The 18,625-nt window shown below is 42.4% G+C and overlaps 1 protein-coding gene across 2 annotated transcripts in view; it reads right to left on the reverse strand.

Annotated features, from left to right (window-relative positions):
- Positions 1 to 18,625, reverse strand: part of EDA7 (embryo sac development arrest 7) — a 97,822-nt gene that overhangs the window by 31,070 nt on the left and 48,127 nt on the right. For both annotated transcript variants that reach the window (XM_087674720.1, XM_087674721.1), the window contains one exon: positions 8,658 to 8,758. In XM_087674720.1, coding sequence (XP_087530846.1) covers positions 8,658 to 8,758 — 101 coding nt within the window. The remainder of the gene's footprint in view (positions 1 to 8,657; positions 8,759 to 18,625) is intronic.

Below are 18,625 nucleotides of genomic sequence, written 5' to 3' on the forward strand. Positions count from 1 at the left end.
TCCTTGTGCTACGGCACCCTTGTTCCCTTGTATCACATCACTCCGTGATTCAGATCTTCATCATTACATTCATCAGAGTTTCTTCTCTCTTCTCTTCTTCTCTCCATGTTTGCCGAGTTCACTTTGTTTTCCTCCCCGCAAACCCTACTTTCTCGCTGGTACGTCATCTTTTGACATGGTATCAAAGTTGGATCTGCTCAAACAATGGCAAAGATCCTCCACTCCAGTGACCGCAAAGACCGGTGGCGGGTTCGACATCCACTTCTCTCTTCTTCCACTGCATCAATATCTCATTTTTGCAAGTTTCAAGTGTTTTCAGCTTGCTGCCCACACCCGTTTCGTCGACGATATCGCAGTCTCAGCTGTCCCTTGCTGTCATCTACAATCCGGTGCCTGTTTCCAGCCTTCCACCAACAGTTTGCAGCTGTTTACAGCAAAGCGACTGTCGCTGATCACTCTCCATTCCAAAAACAATCTCGTTTTTGCAGATTTCAAGTATTTCAACTTGCTGCCCACACCCCAGACGCGGAGGACATCGCGGTCCAAGCTGACCATTGCTGTCTATAACACTCTTGTGCCTATTTCTCTAGCTTTTGGCATCACTGTATAGTAATATTTTCTATTAACCCGAATTGGTTTTTTGACCCGCATTTGACAACTAGTCTTGTTTATAGGGATCTTTTCAATCCTTCAAGAGCACCCCACTAACATCCAAAATTATCAATCTATCCTTTCTTGCAAGAAGGTCGTTTTGAAGCTTACTTTCTATGGCATTATGCTCCTCGAGCCACCAAGGTCTTCTAGCTACAAAAGCGTCACTAAGTGTAAACTTGCCAAGGAAAGAAAAGGTGGCACAAGGAATGTGCCATAACCAAGGATGGACAACGTGGGCGTAGTCTAGCTATAGAATCACTGGCATATCCTCCTGTCATTCACCTAGCATTCTAGTAAACAATATCCTACTACATCACCAAGGCACATAGTGGATACCAGCTCATTAGAGCTCAACATCTCAACATTCCCCCTCAAGCTCAACATGAGCTTGTGAACTCCAAGCATAGTCCTCAAACATTGAAGCTTCTCAGCTCCTAAGGCCTTAGTGAAAGTGTCAACAACTTGATCCTCTACACTAACATAAGTTGAGTCAATATCACCCGCCAAAACCTGCTCTCGAATGAAATGGTAACCAAGCTCTATACGAAGGCAGAATCAAAGATGAAAGCATCCGAGTGACCCAATTGTGCCAGTAGCCCCAAAATCTAAGAAAGTGAAATAATATTTTTATGTGTTCTAATGGATACAGCAAAGAATCCACCACAGCCCTCCAAATGTCAAACAGCATGGACCAAATCTTCCTGACCACTGGATAGGAGATTAATCTATTCCACACTGGTAGTACAAAAGAAGCAATTACCATTTGAAATGTGATGCCTAGAAAGAGTGGCCACCTATCAACACTCTCCAAAGAAAGACTATGAATTTGAGCAAGGTCTTATTAAGTCATCCTTCATAACAGTTGATTTCCACCATGCCTTGCTTTCAAATGCACAAGCACCAGCTACCACACATACCTAGCACACCAAGTCTTACTTCACACACAAGCTAACTCACATATACAATCACCATGTTTACAAGTGGTCTTACCCAATTTGAGGATACTGCTTCTTTGGCAGCACTCACCTCCAAAATGACTTCCATCTTGCATTCAACCACCCTCCAGGGCTTTCCACACTTGACACACACTAGATAACATGCTGGGGCCATGTCCCAAAACAAATGGTATGATAACAACTGTACCGAGCTCTACAAAGACCTTCAAATCTAGAGAAGACTAGGGTAAATCACAGAGAGGGAGGCCCGTAAATAGATAAGAACCCTTGCGGTAAGAGGTGAGCATACCAACAAACATAGTACTAGGATTTGTATTACATATTCATGAGAAAGGATGCAGTCACCACATGGCACAAATTACAAGCACCATGCCAATTCACACCCATAGGAGATCTAGAGGTTTGAAAATTGGCACTCATATGTAGAAAGGTTATATGATACACCACACCAGCTGCCAATCCCACACCCCGTAGAGCCTCACCCTACCACATTCACCTTCTTCACTTGATCTGGTGAGAAAGGCTATCGAGCATCTATAGCATGAACACTCGATGGATCATACAAGTATATCCAGTGAGCACTTTATTGATGCAATGGACATCTTGGTCCCCCCTCCTTGCATTTATGTTTAATAGGGCACTAGGGGAAGATCTCCCAAAGGAGAGGACTATGCACACAATTGTGCCTATCCACAAATCTAGAGACCTTCTAGATCCAAGCAAGTACGAGACCATTACAATGGAGCACACACTAGCCAAGATCGATGGAGGCTTAGTTGAGCACCTATACTAAGAGAGGGGGACTGAGAGCTATAGGGCAACCTTGACTCAAACAGTATTTGCACTAGACCAAATCTTCACCTTGAGAGCTATGATCAAGCAAGAGATATTAGCAATCATGTGTGTCATGCACAATTATCCCTTGCCTATGAGCCTCTATCCAAGTCAAACGGGACTATTAGCAGCTTTGACACTCCGACTATCATGTGTTTTGACAAAAGAGAGAGATTTGTTTAGAGGATGCATTTCGTTTTTAGTGGGTTTAAGGTATGTGCACACTGGCTGAAGTTTATTTGCAGCCTTGTATTTTTACCATTTGAAGCTATGGACAAAGCTTGTAAGCCTCAATCTGAGTCAGACAAGGTCATTAGGAGCTCTGACACTCAATCTGTCATGTTTTGATGGAGGAGGCAGCTCTATTTAGAGCATGCATTTCTTTTTTAGTCTGTTTTAGGTGTGTTCACACTAGCCTTCCATTTCTTTTCAGTGGTTGGAGGGTATTTTCGCACTAGATTTTCCACAATCAACATTTTTTTAATGCCAACATTTCTTGCATTAATTCACACAAGTTAGCCAGCATTTAATGCACGGCTTGATGCTGGTTGCATCACACTTTGATATTCACAGACTATTATAATTGTACACAGTTTTGTCTCATAGGCGTTTTTGGCCTTAGCAGACACCTCTCTCTCTCTCTCTCTCTCTCTCTCTCTCTCTCTCTCTCTCTCTCTCTCTCTCTTTGTATATAACCTTTTGGTCTCATAGGCCAACTTGGCCTTTCGTAGACATTAATATAACTTTCTTCTTTCTTTCTCTCTCTCTCTCAGATCAGAGGCCACTTCCACTGTCTCTTAAAGGAGGGATTCGAACCACTCTTCCAAACACTAGACTTCCCTGACCAGAAATGCCTTGAGCTCTTCCTCCTAGAGCTACGCCGACATAGGGACCACCTTCTACGAGTCCGGGGCCAAACAGCCGAGAACACACAGCAACGCACCCTCCAAGAGTTCTACAGACCCTTGGCCACCCCCTCTACAACGAGGACTGCAACCACCCGACCAGTGGCCCCACCCCATGGAGTCACCTTGGATAGAGCTACAGAGAGAGGTAGAGCTCGCCGGCCACACCCAGTAGACCCACGCATCCGCAAGAGACATCGCCTACAAATACAGCGAATACTACAGTACCACCGGGGAACCATACCCCGCTGCTTCAGCCTCTCCATGCTAGACAGCCCATACGGGACATCTTAAGATGACCACGCACCATGAGCAGTTCCACACTGCACCTGAAGTGCATCTAGATTGTATCGAGTCTGTATACCATTTTGTACCTACTCACCTAGTTCACCATAACACTAGATAGTAGCTTTACTGGAACTTGGAAAACTTCCCAACCATTTTGTATGTAACCTTTTGGTCTCATAGGCCAACTTGGCCTTTTGTAGACATTAAAATAACTGTGTGTGTGTGTGTGTGTGTGGGCGTGCGCGCGCACGTGTGTGTGTGTTGGAGGCAAAGCTTAGCACATATGTATAGACAGGGAGATTGACAATACCAAGACAAGCTGGATTCAAGCACGGATTCTCTAAACTTGAGCACATCTTCACCTTGACTACTGCTGCCATCTAGATTTCTGCAAAGCCTAACACAATTCCACTAGATAGAGTACTACACAGATTGCAAACACTAGGGATCCCGTCAGACATGATCTAGGGGCATATATGCACTATATGAGATGGTGATAGATAAAGTGAGATACCCACGATGACTTTCAAACATGGTCTCTAGCACCATTGGAGTGAAGCAAAGAGGGGACATCCCTCACACTTTGGACTCTACATTGATGAGATAGAAGACTACATCATACAAAAAGGAGGCGATGGGATGCAAATGGCAAGTATACAAGTCTCTATTATGCTTTATGCTGATGATATTGTTCTAGTCTTTGAGTCGCAAGAGGGTCTACAGTGACATCTTCATGCCCTTCATGACTTCTACACATCGACCAAGGTAGTGAATCATCCGGTGCTTCAGTACTTACTACTCGAAATCAGCTTGGATTTATCCTCCCCTACTTCTTCAGATTGAAGAGGAGAGGATGCTTCCATCTAGCTTTCCCTTCCAATTTGAGAGGGGTGGCTTTCTTCTCTTTATGGTGATAGGGTGTTGATTACAGGTTTTGATTCAAACATTATATATGTCATACTTTGTATCTTCATCCACATCAGCAAGATGACTATGATTGTAAAAGGGAATTTGGGCAAGTGAACAATTCCCCCGCAAGGACACTATCCAAGTGGCACCATTGCATTGCATGAGTATGAGCATGATTACACCTCCATTGCCTCTTGCATACCTCCAATGCATTGGCATTCTATTCTTGTTAACATGTATCTATGCATGTTTATCCATTTTAAGTCATGCAGTGGTGGTCAACTCTAGATCCACCATATTTGTGGCATTACTTATTTTCTGTGTCATTGATACCCAATAGTGGTTGAGATAGATTTATTTGCTTTGTGAAATTCTTGGGGCTGACCATCCCTATTTCCCCTTGGGAAATTGTTACTAAGTCGACCAAAAGCTTTTTGAAAACACTCACTCAATGCTAAATCTTTTGGAAAACAAAACAAAAGCCCCTCCAAAAAAAAACATCCATTGTATTTCCATCCGCCTTTGTAGGACTTAATAGACCACTAGGTAATCAACGAGCACCCTTTGTCTATGCTCTATCCTCTCTGAAGTGAACACTTGGGCTCCCTTGGTAAGGTAACCATCGCCTCTATAGTTTTGGAAGGTCACTAGGCAACCGATGTGCACCCTTTTCCCAATGCCTAGCTACTTTGGGGTGGGACACCTTGGGGAAAAGGAAAGAAAAAGGATTGATCTTGTTTGCAATCCCTCTATGGTCCTTGTTGTGTTTCCAGATCCGTTGGAGTACAACACACTCTCCAGCTCATCACCTCTGCCTCTGTCCTCAAGAAACGAGATTCCGAGCATCGTATTCATTCACTGCATAGTGTATTTGCTACATAAGCATTGTATTATACGAATTCATTCCTTTTAGACTCTTGAATGTGTTCATTGTCTGTAAGTTACCCTAACACTAACTGTATTCTATTCTGTTTGTGCTTTATCGTACGATTGTATTTGTGTTGCCACATTAAGGTATTTCTTTGCAATTAGTTGTGGATGATTTTAGCAAAATGGCTTGGGTCTCCTTTCTAAAGTTAAAGTCAGAAGTTTCTCTCACTTTAGAGATTGGCTCATCTTCAAGTAAAACTATTTTCGGTAGAAGTTAAACACAATTAGATCGCACAAAGTTGGAGAGTTTGTCTCCAATGAGATGGCTGGTTTCTATGCGGAGCAAGGGATTCATCAAGAGTATGCCAAAACCAACACCCCTGAGAAGAATGGAATCTTGGAGCGGAAGAACAAGAGTGTGATCAAAATGGCACAAACTATGTTGGAGTATCCAATAGACACCTCAATGTCTATGGACCAAAGCAATGGCTACCATAGTCACCCACCTTACTCGTTATTGATATGACTCCATTTAAGGCATATTTTGACAAGCCAGATATATCTTATTTTAAGGTATTTAGATGTGATGCCTATGTTCACATTCTAAAGAAGACTAGAGACAAGTTTGAGCCTATGTCTAGAAAACAAGTGTTAGTTGGCTAAAGTTCCTAGTTACAAGGATACAGAATCTATGATCTAGTCTCTCGATATCTCTATACAAGTCAAACTACTTGATTTGTCAAGGTTCACACTACAAATGGAGGTGAGAAGCATCTTATTCTTGGATATCCTAGTGCTAATTGGGCACCTAAGCAAGTGCCTTCAAAGCCTATGTCCAATGCTTCTCCATCAAATGCCCCACCAGTGGATGTTCCAAAGAGTTCTACTGAGACAGAGAGACAAGTGTATTGGCATCCTCCCCATTGGACGTGTGATACACTTTGTGATGCAAAGATGGAGGGAGTTCTAGAGGAGTGTCAACCATAGGATGCCCGCGGCAATCTCAAAGAAACCAAGCATATTCTATTGAGCTTGTTTGTACTACTATAGTTTGATGACCTATGCCATGCAAGATAAAGAGCCCACATTCATCAAAGAAGCATTGCAATCTTAGCATTGGCAAAAGGCCATGGAGCAAGAGTTGGAGGGCATTGAGTGGAATGGCACTTGGTATTTTGTGCCACATCCAATTCACCAAAAGGTTATTATAATGAATTGGGTCTTTAAAACCAAGTATCTCAATGATGGCACATTGGATAAGCACAAGGTAAGATTGGTTGGCAAAGGTTTTGCACAACGGCCCAATGTGGACTTCAATAATACCTTTGACCCTATGGCTTGTATAACTACTATTAGGACTATTCTTGCTTTAGCCAACCATAAGAGATGGCCCGTCTACCCAATAGGCTATTCAACATAGATTTGCAAGAGGAGATCTATGTTGAGTAGCCTCTTGCGTTCTCATCATCTAATGGTAAAGTGTAGAGGTTGAAAAATACCCTCTATGGCCTTAAGCAAGCTCCACATGAATGGGATGAGAAGAAAAACTCTTTTCTTCAGGAGAAGTTGGGATATCAAAGATCTACTTCCAATCCATATCTTTATGTCCAGCGTTGTCGAGGGATATGCAGTGTTTATACTCTATATCAACGATCTCATTTTATCAAGTGACCACACATAGATTATCACACAGACTAAGGAGGCACTTGAGATGACAGATATGAAACTTCTTCACTTCTTCCTAGGCCATGAGATATGGCAAACTAAGAGGGAGATCTCTCTCTCCCAACAACAAAATGTGCAAAGTGTAACTTGCACTACCTTATGATTTCTCTCTAATCAATGATATATTGTCTATTCTTTTTTCCTAAGATTGTAAGACTTTCTTTGATAACTAATATTCTAACAAATGAAAAATCCTAAAAATGTCCCAAGGCAAGATATATCAAGGGACTTTTCAAGCTTGAAGTATGCTTTGAAAATTAGAAAACATAAGTTTTCCTTCACATCAAGTGGCTCTTAAAACTGTTAGATATGCTCAGTACTCCACCCTCATAAGGTTCCATCAATGATCCATGGTGCTCTAAATTGCAAGCCCCATTATGTTTTGAGATAACAAAGTGTCAAACTACTATCTCTAATCCTACGGATCTGAGTGGAAGGCTTCAGCTCATGTTGATTCATAGGCGGTGGATGCTCCCAAATATCAATAGTTGATTGGGTCATTGATTTGGCTTCTTAATACTCAAATTGACTTGTCCTTTCCAATTGGTTTGCTTGCAAGGTTCATGAGTGAGCCCAAGAAGGTTCAATGGCATGCTACCCTGAGGATTTTTGGCTCCTGAGGGAAACCCCCGGCCTTGGCCTATTTTATCTAGCATGTGCAAGTGATTCGGCTTTGGTCTTATGAGGCTGGACAAACTCGTACCGGGTTGGTGATGATGGTCACATGCGATTGACTACAAGCTATTGTTTTCTTCTAGGTATAAGTACAATTTATTGGACTAGCAAGAAGCAACCTACCGTTGCTCTTTCTTCTACAAAGGCTGAGTACCAAGCGGCATCTTCTACCACTTGTGAGACCATTTGGCTTCAAAGGTTGTTGGAGCTTGGCTGTCCATAGACAAGAACTAGCACCCTATTGTGTGACAATGAGAGTTGCATAGCCTTGGTATGGAATCCCGTATTTCATGCAAGGACAATGCATATCAAGATACAATATCACTTCATCCATGAAAAGATCTTGGATAGGAGATAGGACAATTTGGTAGATCTGTTCACCAAGACACTTCCTCAAACCATTCTTCCTCAACATAGTAGATCCCTGAGCCCTAAGCTGTGTCCAAGATCTCAGAGGGGGTGTTACAAATTTGGTCACCTTCAAGATTAGGGCAGATTTGGGCAGTTTAGGCAGCATCTTCTTGTACAGGGGCGGGTCAAGCAGTTTGCATAGATTAGATGGACATCAACAACTAGACAAAGACTTGGAAATCATAAGCATTGTGAAAGCACAACAGTACTACAAGTTGAATTCAACAATGTAGGGAACAATCAGTAAGGTCTCTGTAAAAATTGTGCTTGCATCACAACACTATTTCTTGTTCTCTTTGTTCTCCTAGACCACCTATTCTAAGTACAACAGTTTGGATGTACATATTTTCAGATAATTCTGGTACACGAACTCATTTAAGCAAGCCCCATTTAATAGAAAACATCCTTGCATGCTCTCCAGAAAATATACCTTGGTATACGCATTTGGTAGTGTTTACCATACTTGGCATGTAACCACACAGAACGATCTGAGCATAGAAATGCCAACTTGGAGTAGTCATCTCCAAGGACCTAAATCAGGTTAGAAACTGTTAATAGCATCACATGAAGCATAAAGACTAACAAAATCTCTACCACATGATGAGAAACTGCATATGCCCACTAAAATAAACATTTTCCTACTTGAATTACATATGCAATGTTCTCTGGTTTGTACTCTATGATAAAAGATGCATACACAATCCTGTGCTGCATTTTTTAATCTGAGCACGTCAGAATCACAAAAGTTAAAACCAAGAGTTACAAGGTAAAGTTACCCAAGTTTTTATGTTAATAAGGAGCTTGAGATTCACCTCTAATTCTATTTAGGGATACAATTTATAAATTGTAAAGAAAGGGACCAGATATCTTTCAATGGTCCTTCTCATCCATAATGCATATCATGTAATGGATAAAGTAGCTATTCTTGTTCAGTTATCCAAGTGTTTCAAGCACACACTTGGTGCAGTGCATTTGCAACCCAACCTCCCACATGTGACACTGGTAACAGTACATGTGCAGAAGAAGGAAAACAGCTGAAATATGGGTCCACACCCAAATAACAGAACTAAGGTAGAGAAATAAACACACAGTAGGTTGATAAAACTGCACGGCGTGCTAGCAACACTGCAACAAAAAAGATGACAATAGTTTCTTCAAGTTGATTTTTCGATCAACAAATTCATCTTTTTACGTAAGAATAATGACAACCCAGCTTTTTAAATATATATTTAGAAGTCTACTTAATAATATTTTGATATTTTCCTTACAAGGGACACACACGTGTGTGCAAAGTATAGATGGCCAAATCGGATATTGTACTAGTTCTCCCTTGACCAGCCAGCCCAGGAAAATTTCATATTAACTTCACAAAAAGAACAAAAACCTACTCTAGATCAAAATGCAAATGCACAACAATCATTGCAAGTATGTTAACATCCATCTTCTCATCAATGGTGAGCCACACATCACAATAAGCACTGTCTAGCAGCAAAATGCACAGTAAGTCTCAACACTGTAGGCTGCCACACATAAGTGGTTTTATCCCTCAAATAAGAAAGGTGAAAGAACATTTAATGATTTAAGTAGACTTCACCTAAAATTTTTACTCAACATGAATTCTAACTCTGGTACCCCTAGCTCTAGGCATGGTGATCATTGCATCAATAGTGAACGATTTGATCTTGGGCATGTATTGGACAAATGTACAAGCATAGTGGCACAAGGGTAGGGCAAAGAACTAAGGTTCAATGTGAAGCCTTTATTAAATCAAAAGTTCAAGCCTTAAAATAAGCTACATTGAAAGTTTCACTTGCATAAACTATTCTTGACACTTGTATCTTATATGTATTCTTCAGCCATTTTATCTAGTGTTTCACTTCGGACCTCCCCAAAGGTGAAACATTTTGGGGTGAAATGCAACGTTTTGAGGGTAGAACCTTTTAAGAGTGTTTCACTTGGGACCTCCGCAGAGGTGAAACATTTCGGGGTGAAATGCAACGTTTTGAGGGTGGAAACTCTCAGCAATAACCATCTTGGCTAACACATGGCACGATAGTCCTTGATAAGGCACGTGCCTGTACACTGTGACTATTGAAAATGCCCCCCACTAACTGACAGGGAAAATGCATAAGTCCCTCCAAGAGAACTAACTGCAGCACTTGTATCCTGACAATGCTAGTCCCAAGGTCCAGGGATGACTAAACTCTAACATCCCTCTCAAATCCTAGACATGGTATAATGCTCAGCCATCTGAAGTGTTGTCAGAGAATCCGAGGAAACGCCTTCATAAACAAATCTCCTAGATTATCCTGTCTTGTAGTAAACCACATCAGTAGTCTCAACCAAGATCTTCTCTCTAATGAAATTGTGATGTATCTCAATGTGCTTTGATCTAGCATGAAACACTGGGTGCCATGCCAAAGCAATGCAACTCTCATTGTAGCAAGGAAGAGTCATAGAACTTATCAAAGGATAGCCAAGCTCTCCTAGTAACCTCTGAACCCACACATGACCCACATGTGGTAGAAGATGCCGCTCTATACTCTCTCTGTGGAAAAAAGGGCAACTGTGGTCTGCTTCTTGCTACTCCACGAGATAACACCTACACCCAAAGTAAAGCAATATCTTGTCATTGACCTCCGTTGGTCAACATCTCTCGCCTGTCCAACCTATAAGAACAAAAGGTAAATCTCCAGTCTTGCTAGATAATGAGTACCAAGATTGGGGGTCCCCCTTCAGGAACCGCAAAATCCTCATAGTAGCCTTTAAATGTACCATCATGGGTTCGCTCATGACCCTAGCCAACAAACATACAAGAAAGCACAAATCAACCCAAGTATTAAGAAGCCAAATCAAGGACCCAATCAATTGCTTATGGCTGGAAGTATCCGCCGTTGTTAAATCTACATGGGCCTTCCAATTCGAATCCATAGGAGTAAAAAATGATCTTACATCCCTCAATCTCAAACATGGCCAAAAAGATCCTGCACATACCGCTCGTGAGAGATGAAAATCAATCAAAGTCTAGTAAATCTGATGGCCTTTAAAAAAATGGAGAAGGCACATATCCGTCATCTCGAACACCTCCCGTAGTGCCTTTTCGTCTCCTTGACCTTTTGGGCATGGTCACCAGTCAAAATAAGATCATCCACATAAAGTATGAACAACGCATGCCCTTCAGCTAAGGCATGCACATACAATTGGGGATCGAAAGGGAAACGTCGATAGCCCAACTTCCCTTGGAGAAACGAGTCTATCTTCTCGTTCCAATCACATGGAGCCTATTTGAGCCATAAAGGGCCTTCTTCAACCTGTACACTTGTCCATCCAAGGGGGAAAATCCAAGAGGCTGCTCAAAATAGATCTCCTCCTTCATTCACCATTAAAGAAGAAAGACTTCACATCAAGCTAATAAACTAGCCATCTCCTATGGCTAGCTAAGGCAAGAATGGCCCTAGTGCTAGCCATCCAAGTTGTAGATGCAAAGGTGTCATGGAAATCCACTCTTGACTGATGTGCGAAGCCCTTTGCAACAAGTTGCACCTTGTGCTTATCTAGAGTGCCATCACTGTGATATTTGGTCTTAAGAACCCATTTAACACCAATCACCTTCCTATGAACAAGCCTAGGCACAAGATATCAAGTGTCATTCTGCTCCATAGCCTTCTTTCAATGCTATGACTGCAAAGCCTTCTTCATGAAGGCGGGCTCCCTATCCTGCACGGCATGGGTCATCAAACAGTAGTTAGTAAAAAAATCTCTATGGAATATGCCTTAATCCTCTGAGAATGTCGTGGTCTATCTAGCGGTTGCCACTCCTCAAGAACGCCCTCGATCCCTGAATCACAACTGTGTCTCCAGCCCAATGAGGAGGAGGCCAATACTCCCCTTGTAGCTCTCCTTCTGCCGAAGTCTCACGAATATCCACGAGGGCTAACTCAACCAGTGATTTTGGTGGGGAAGCAATCTCCTCCTCCACAAGGGGTGGAGTCTCAATAGGCAAAGGCTCCGGAGACACTAGAGAAGGTGCTCGACTATTACCTAGATCTCCAAGAACGGGTTGCTCAACACCCCCCCTCTCCAGCAAGAAACTCCTTAAACTGAACATCTCAACTCATGTACATCTCCTAGGAAGTGGGATCATAAAGTATGTACCCTTGGGACTACGAGCTATAACCCACGTACACTTGTTTCTTGGAAGCTAGCTCAAACTTGTCCGTCTTCTTATTCGGGATGTGAATATAGATATCACACCCAAACACCCTAATTAAGAGACATTTGGCATCTGTCCAAAATAAGCCTCAAAAGATGTCATACTAACCATGGCTGAGGTAGGGGATCAATTGAGGATGTGGACAGTGATGACCACTACTTTGACCCGCAGACATTAAGGTGTCTACCAATGCTCCATCATAGTCTACACCATCTCGATCACACTGTGATTCTTCTGCTCCAATATGCCATTCTCCAAGGGCATGTGTGTTGCCAAACTCCAAGCGAATGCCATGATCTACGCAAAAACGTGTTAGCCCTTGGGAGACAAACTCCCCTCCCTTGTCAAAACACAATGTCTTGAGTTTTTTGTCAAACCTATTATCTTCAAAGATCAACCAATCCTCAAAATGTGAGAATGCTTCGGACTTCAAGGCCAAGAAATATGCCCATGTCATCCTACTAAAATCATCAACAATTAGTATAAAATACAACCTCCCCTTAAGGAACTCTGACCTCATGAGTCCATATAAGTCCGTGGAAACAAGCTCTAAGGGCTCCTTAGCCCATCATGAAGCCTTGCAAGAAATAGTATCTCTATGCGGCTTGACACGAATACCAGAGACACATGGTGGGTGGCTCACCCCAATCTTTAGCAACCCACATACCAACTGACCACGAGCTGCCTTCCAAAAGTACTCATAGTTAAGGTGGCCAAACCAAGCATGCCAAAGCTCGGTCTGAGTCTATGAAGAAAGAAGAAGATAAGAAAAGCAGAATAAGAACGCATCTTGTAGACTCCATTCTTCTCATGTCCTACACAAATAACCTATCGAGAAACACCGTCAAGAACTCGGAAGGAGTCCTTATCAAACTCGAGTGTCAAACCAAGAGCACACATCTTGCTCAATGAAAGAAGATGATACCCTAAACCTGGAACATAGAGCAACTTTGATGTGTGGGCACCACCATGCCCATTCAAAATCAACTACATATCACCCTTGCCTTTGATGGGAACTAAAGAACTGTAACCTATAAGGATTTGCCCATGCATCAGATGTATACAAGCAATCCCATCTAAAGGAGTCATGTGGCGATAAACGCCATTGTCCACAATCCACTCAGGAGATTGTGGGGCCATCGGAGAAACATCCTCTATAACATCCAAATGGAGGAAACCAACCAATGAAGGAGTAGCCACCACTCATGAGTCCTTTGTAGTCTTCTCCTTCTTGGTGGCCTTATCCTTGTCAAGGCAATCTTTATTCCAATCACTTGTCTTGCCACAAATGTGCAAATAGACTCCTTGGCTTTGTCCTATTTGGACTTCTCGTCCTTCTTCTTATTGTTGTTCTTTCTTTTCTATTGGGAAGACAAACTTGTCCAAGTCTTCGACTCAGGAGCATTTTGACCTTTGAGTTGTTCCACTTGGTCCAAGACCACAAGAACCAACTCCTCCCACTTAAGAATCTCCGTCCGCCTTGAAGCAAGCAAGGCAAAGTAGAAAGTATTGAATCACAGCGATAACTATGAAAAAAGAGTTAACACCATGTCCTTGGAGATAATCGCCTTCCCTATATTCTGGACCAACATCTACAATTGTCAAAGCTTATCGATATGATCCCGCATAGAAGAAGACTTATTAGGACTCAAAGTCAACATCTAAATCTCCAATGATACCCAGTATATCACGGTCCCAGTTGTCCACGTCCGACAGACGGGTCAACTCGTCCGACCCGTCCAGTCTCGTCTGCCACGTCTGGTCCCATCCGGTTCCGAGTCGCCTAATTGCGCCCTCTCCACCGACCTCAAACTCCCGATCGTTATGTGGGTAGCGGGTCCCATACGCCTGGGCCTTGCAGCGAACAGACGGTCACTTTTTTTACCATTTTCAAGCCCCATAACCCGTTTTTTTCTTTTCTTTCTTGAATCTTCTCTATTCTTATTTTCTTTCTCTCTAGTCTTTTCTTTCTTTCTTATCTTTCTTTTCATTCTCTCTATCTTTTCTTTCTCTCACACAAAGACTCAAGAGAAAAGATTAAAGTTTAAAGTTTTAAACTAACAAATTCACTCTCCCTTTCTACAAAAATCTCCCCTCCCCCACCATCTCATTCATCCTTTCAAGTTCTCCCTTTAAAATTATATGTATTTTTTCTTTCATCGGACGTAACATCGAACGTAGGTCCAAGATTTATTAGTCCGATTAGTACCGTACTAGCATCGAATTGTACTAATCGAATGCCATCAGACGTGACAACCTTGATCACGGTCATCCAATTGTATATTTGATCAAGCTCCATCCATATCTTCGGAGCCGCTGTCAAGTGCTCCATGTGAGCAATGATGGCTAGAGTGTAAGAGAGGAAAAAAAAAAGAACGGATGCATGCATTTAATATTTCAATGTGCCTGTACCTTCATCAACTCAGCTCTCTCATCTACAGAAAGCTTCTAGGCATCACAGGTTGTAGGATGGTCTATAGCCTAGATCACGAGCTCCACCAAATCATAAGACTCCAAGATGACAAGCATCATTACACACCAAATGTAGTAATTCTCCCCATGAGCTTTTGATATAAAGGACGAGCTAGCAACATAGGGACCTTACAATCCATAGTAGCCTAAAACTCCGTATCAATTTCAGTCAAAATTGTAAATGGAATGACCTACACAAAAGTAAGGGCAGCCCTCTCTAACTCCGTGTAGGGTGTCAATGCTTGCTAGGGCTTCCTCCACTTGTCCTCAAAGAGTTTCAACCTGCCGAAGGCGACGAAAACTCAAAATCTGCTTTAAAAGGCTGAAAACATAGCCTTTCCTCCTTCACCAACAGCAAGGATCAACTTCACTCCTCCGCCACACTGTACCTCTTCACCTCAGCCTCTGTAGGCTGAAAACGCAAACTTCTGTCGCGAAGAATCCTCCATGGATCATGTCTGCCGACGATCAATCAGCCCTTCTACACTACTTTCATACCATGTCAAAGTGCAGTAAATGCAGAAGTGTATAGACAAGACTGAAAGACAATGAACATGAGAGAAGAGGGAGAGAGAGAAGAGACAAATGAACAAAAAAATCGATAGTCAATGAATGCTGAAATGAAGAAGGCAGATTTACAAGGGCTGTCGATGTATCTCCTTGAGCTGGATCTCTCTCACCAACGCCTAAAAGACAAGTGACGAGGGCCAGCTACCACTAGAGCATAAATAGCATGAAACAAAGCAATAAAATAATGCACACTGCTAGCAAAACTAGCCCACCTGATCATAAATGATAAAACAATCAACAATAACCATCCTGGCTGCCACGTGGCATAATCACTTGCCTATTAAGGTTCCCATACACTATGACTGCTGAGAATGCCCACTAACTGATAGGAAAAATGTGCAACTCTCTCCAAGAGAACTGACTACACCAACTATATCCTAAGAATGCTAGTCCAAGGGATGTCTAATCTTTAACATCTAGGTCACCTTTGGTTAGTCTTCCTTAATGCTATCCTAATCTACAAGAAAACAAGAAAGAACATTTGGAGTGGTTTCAAAAAGTGTTCCAATTGTTAAGGGCTCATTCCCTTTTTGCTAAAGAGCCCAAGTGTGAGTTATTTGGATAAGAGGTCAAGTATTTAGGAAATATAATCTCAAATCAAGGAATCAAGATTGAGCGATCTAGGTCACCTTTGGTAGTCTTCCTTAATGCTATCCTAATCTACAAGAAAACAAGAAAGAGCATTTGGAGTGTTTTCAAAAAGTGTTTCAAATGTTAAGGGCTCATTCCCTTTTTGCTAAAGCGCCCAAGTGTGAGTTATTTGCATAAGAGGTCAAGTATTTAGGAAATATAATCTCAAATCAGGGAATCGAGATTGATCACAAAAAAGTTCAGCTGATTATAGAGCGATCACCTCCAAGGAACTTGGAAGAGCTGCAAATCTTCTTCGGTTTATTTGCATTATATCGTAGATTCATTTGGGATTATGCAAAATAGTTCTTCCCATGATTGATCAGCTTAAAAGGAAAAGGAAAAACTTTAAATGGGCAATAGACCAAAAAGAAAGCTTTTAAAAGCTAAAGGCAGCTATTACCACAACTCCAATTTTAAATATAACCAATCCCAACAAGCCCTTTGTGGTTAAAATTGTTGCAAGTAATTTTACAATATGTGTGGTCTTATCAAGCGGGTCAATAAATAGCTTTTGAGAGAGAGACTTGACCATGCACAACAAAATTGTCTTGTCTATTAGAGGGAGTTATACACGATAGTAGATGCTTTGAAGAAATGGTGGCACTAGTTATATGGTGCCAAACACATAATTGTGTTTGATCATGAAAGCGTTAAGTGGCTTACCAATCAAATTGATCTAAAGGGCCATAAGGTAAGATGATGTGAACATCTTCAAGAGTTGAACTATGAATTAAGATATAGAAAAGGGGAATTTGCAACATCATTGTAAATTCCCTTAGTCGTAGCCACATGGAATGAGGAACAAGAAATAGTAACAAGAGCGGGAAACGCAATTGGAATTGAGAGGGCCATTCTAGAAATGGGGGGAACAGGAACGCGATTGGAACAGGGGGACCCCATTCTTGGAACGAGGGGAACGGGAAATTAAAAAATAGAAAAAAAAATTAGGATTTTTTGAATAATTCTGCATTGAGCAAAAAGAGGAGCAAACAACCTCGCTCAAAATGTGAACTGCTAGGTGTTGAAGCTCAGGATCGTCATATCCATAATCCTCCCACCACAGAGGACCGCCTCTTGTAAACCTGACCACCTTTGCATCACCACAACCTTATGAACCATGAAAATTTCTATAGAGTGCAAGTTGATCCTTCACTGTGCCTCGTCTCCATATCAATAAAGATGTGCTCCAAGATGCACGTCCAACCATCACTAATCTCCCTATCATTCTCCTATCCACGACCTTGAAACTCTGGGTCCAACATGTATGTTGCTGAATTCAAAGGAGATGCATAGGCATCCCACCATGTCACACATAAGGTGCCAATCTCATCATATTGATCCTCATCTGGAACCAACTCCTCTAGGCACTCAATCATCTTATCCATAGCCTCATAGACCTTGCCAATACATAGCTCCATCACATCTACAAGGTGCAATAAGTGTATAAATGGGCTGAACCATGGCATCAATCCTCTTCACCTCATCCCAAAATCCCATGTCCTCAATTGTGTAGATGCATGACATCCTTGTAGGAGTAGAAGCCAAAGGGGAGCTCCTAAACTCATCAGTCTCGCCATGAATACAATGGTTGTAGCATTGGTAAAGGAGAGAACCTCTGAAGTTTGACTCTCTCTCTCTCTCTCTCTCTCTCTCTCTCTCTCTCTCTCTCACACACACACGAGATTGTACCATTTGGAGCTCATTGTTACTAGATAGAGCTCTATGTTTTACACATAGACATAGTTAGTTTCCTTTCTTATTTTGCTTTGTGCTACATATCTTGCCTAGACAGTTGTACCATCATACACATGATTGTAACTCATGGTCTCATAGGTCATTTGGGCCTTTTGTAGACGTTAATATAATATATCATATCATATCATATCTCTCTCTCTACCCCGCCATCCGTTCTCCTGTCTCACTGCCCCGTCCGTCACTGCCCCGTCACTACCGTCCATTCTCCCATCTCACTACCCCGTCTGTCACTGCCCGTCTCGTCACTGCCCCGTCCATCACTACCCCGTTACTACCCTCTGTCACTGCCCCGTCACTACCGTCCGTCGCTCTCTCTCTCTCCTGCCCATCACTGCCCCGTCACCGTCGTCCATCATCACTGCCGCCCATTACTGCCCCGTCGTTGTCGCCTGTCATCACTGCCGCCCATTACTGCCCCATCACTGTCGCCTGTCATTACTGTCGCCCATCTCACTGCCCCGTCATTGCCGCCCATCACTGCCACCACTGCCCGTCAGTCGATCGCATCACTCCAAGAAAAGGGCAGAGATAACATCACTCCAAGAAGGGCCGAACGTCCAATTACATCACTGCCGGGAGATCATGTCACTGCACTGTCACTGCCGGGAAAGTTCACTCTAGGAAGGGCGCTCGAATTATATTCGAAGGCCCTCAATTGTGATCACACCGGTGGAGCAATAGGTCGTAATCAAGTAGGGTGCTCCTGATCGATCTCCAGAATATTGGCACCACATTAGAACATTGTAACGAGGCCA

This window comes from Lygodium microphyllum, chromosome 3 (assembly GCF_053477565.2).
Source record: "Lygodium microphyllum isolate KBCC chromosome 3, Lygodium_microphyllum_v1.1.10, whole genome shotgun sequence".
Classification (NCBI taxonomy): domain Eukaryota; kingdom Viridiplantae; phylum Streptophyta; class Polypodiopsida; order Schizaeales; family Lygodiaceae; genus Lygodium; species Lygodium microphyllum.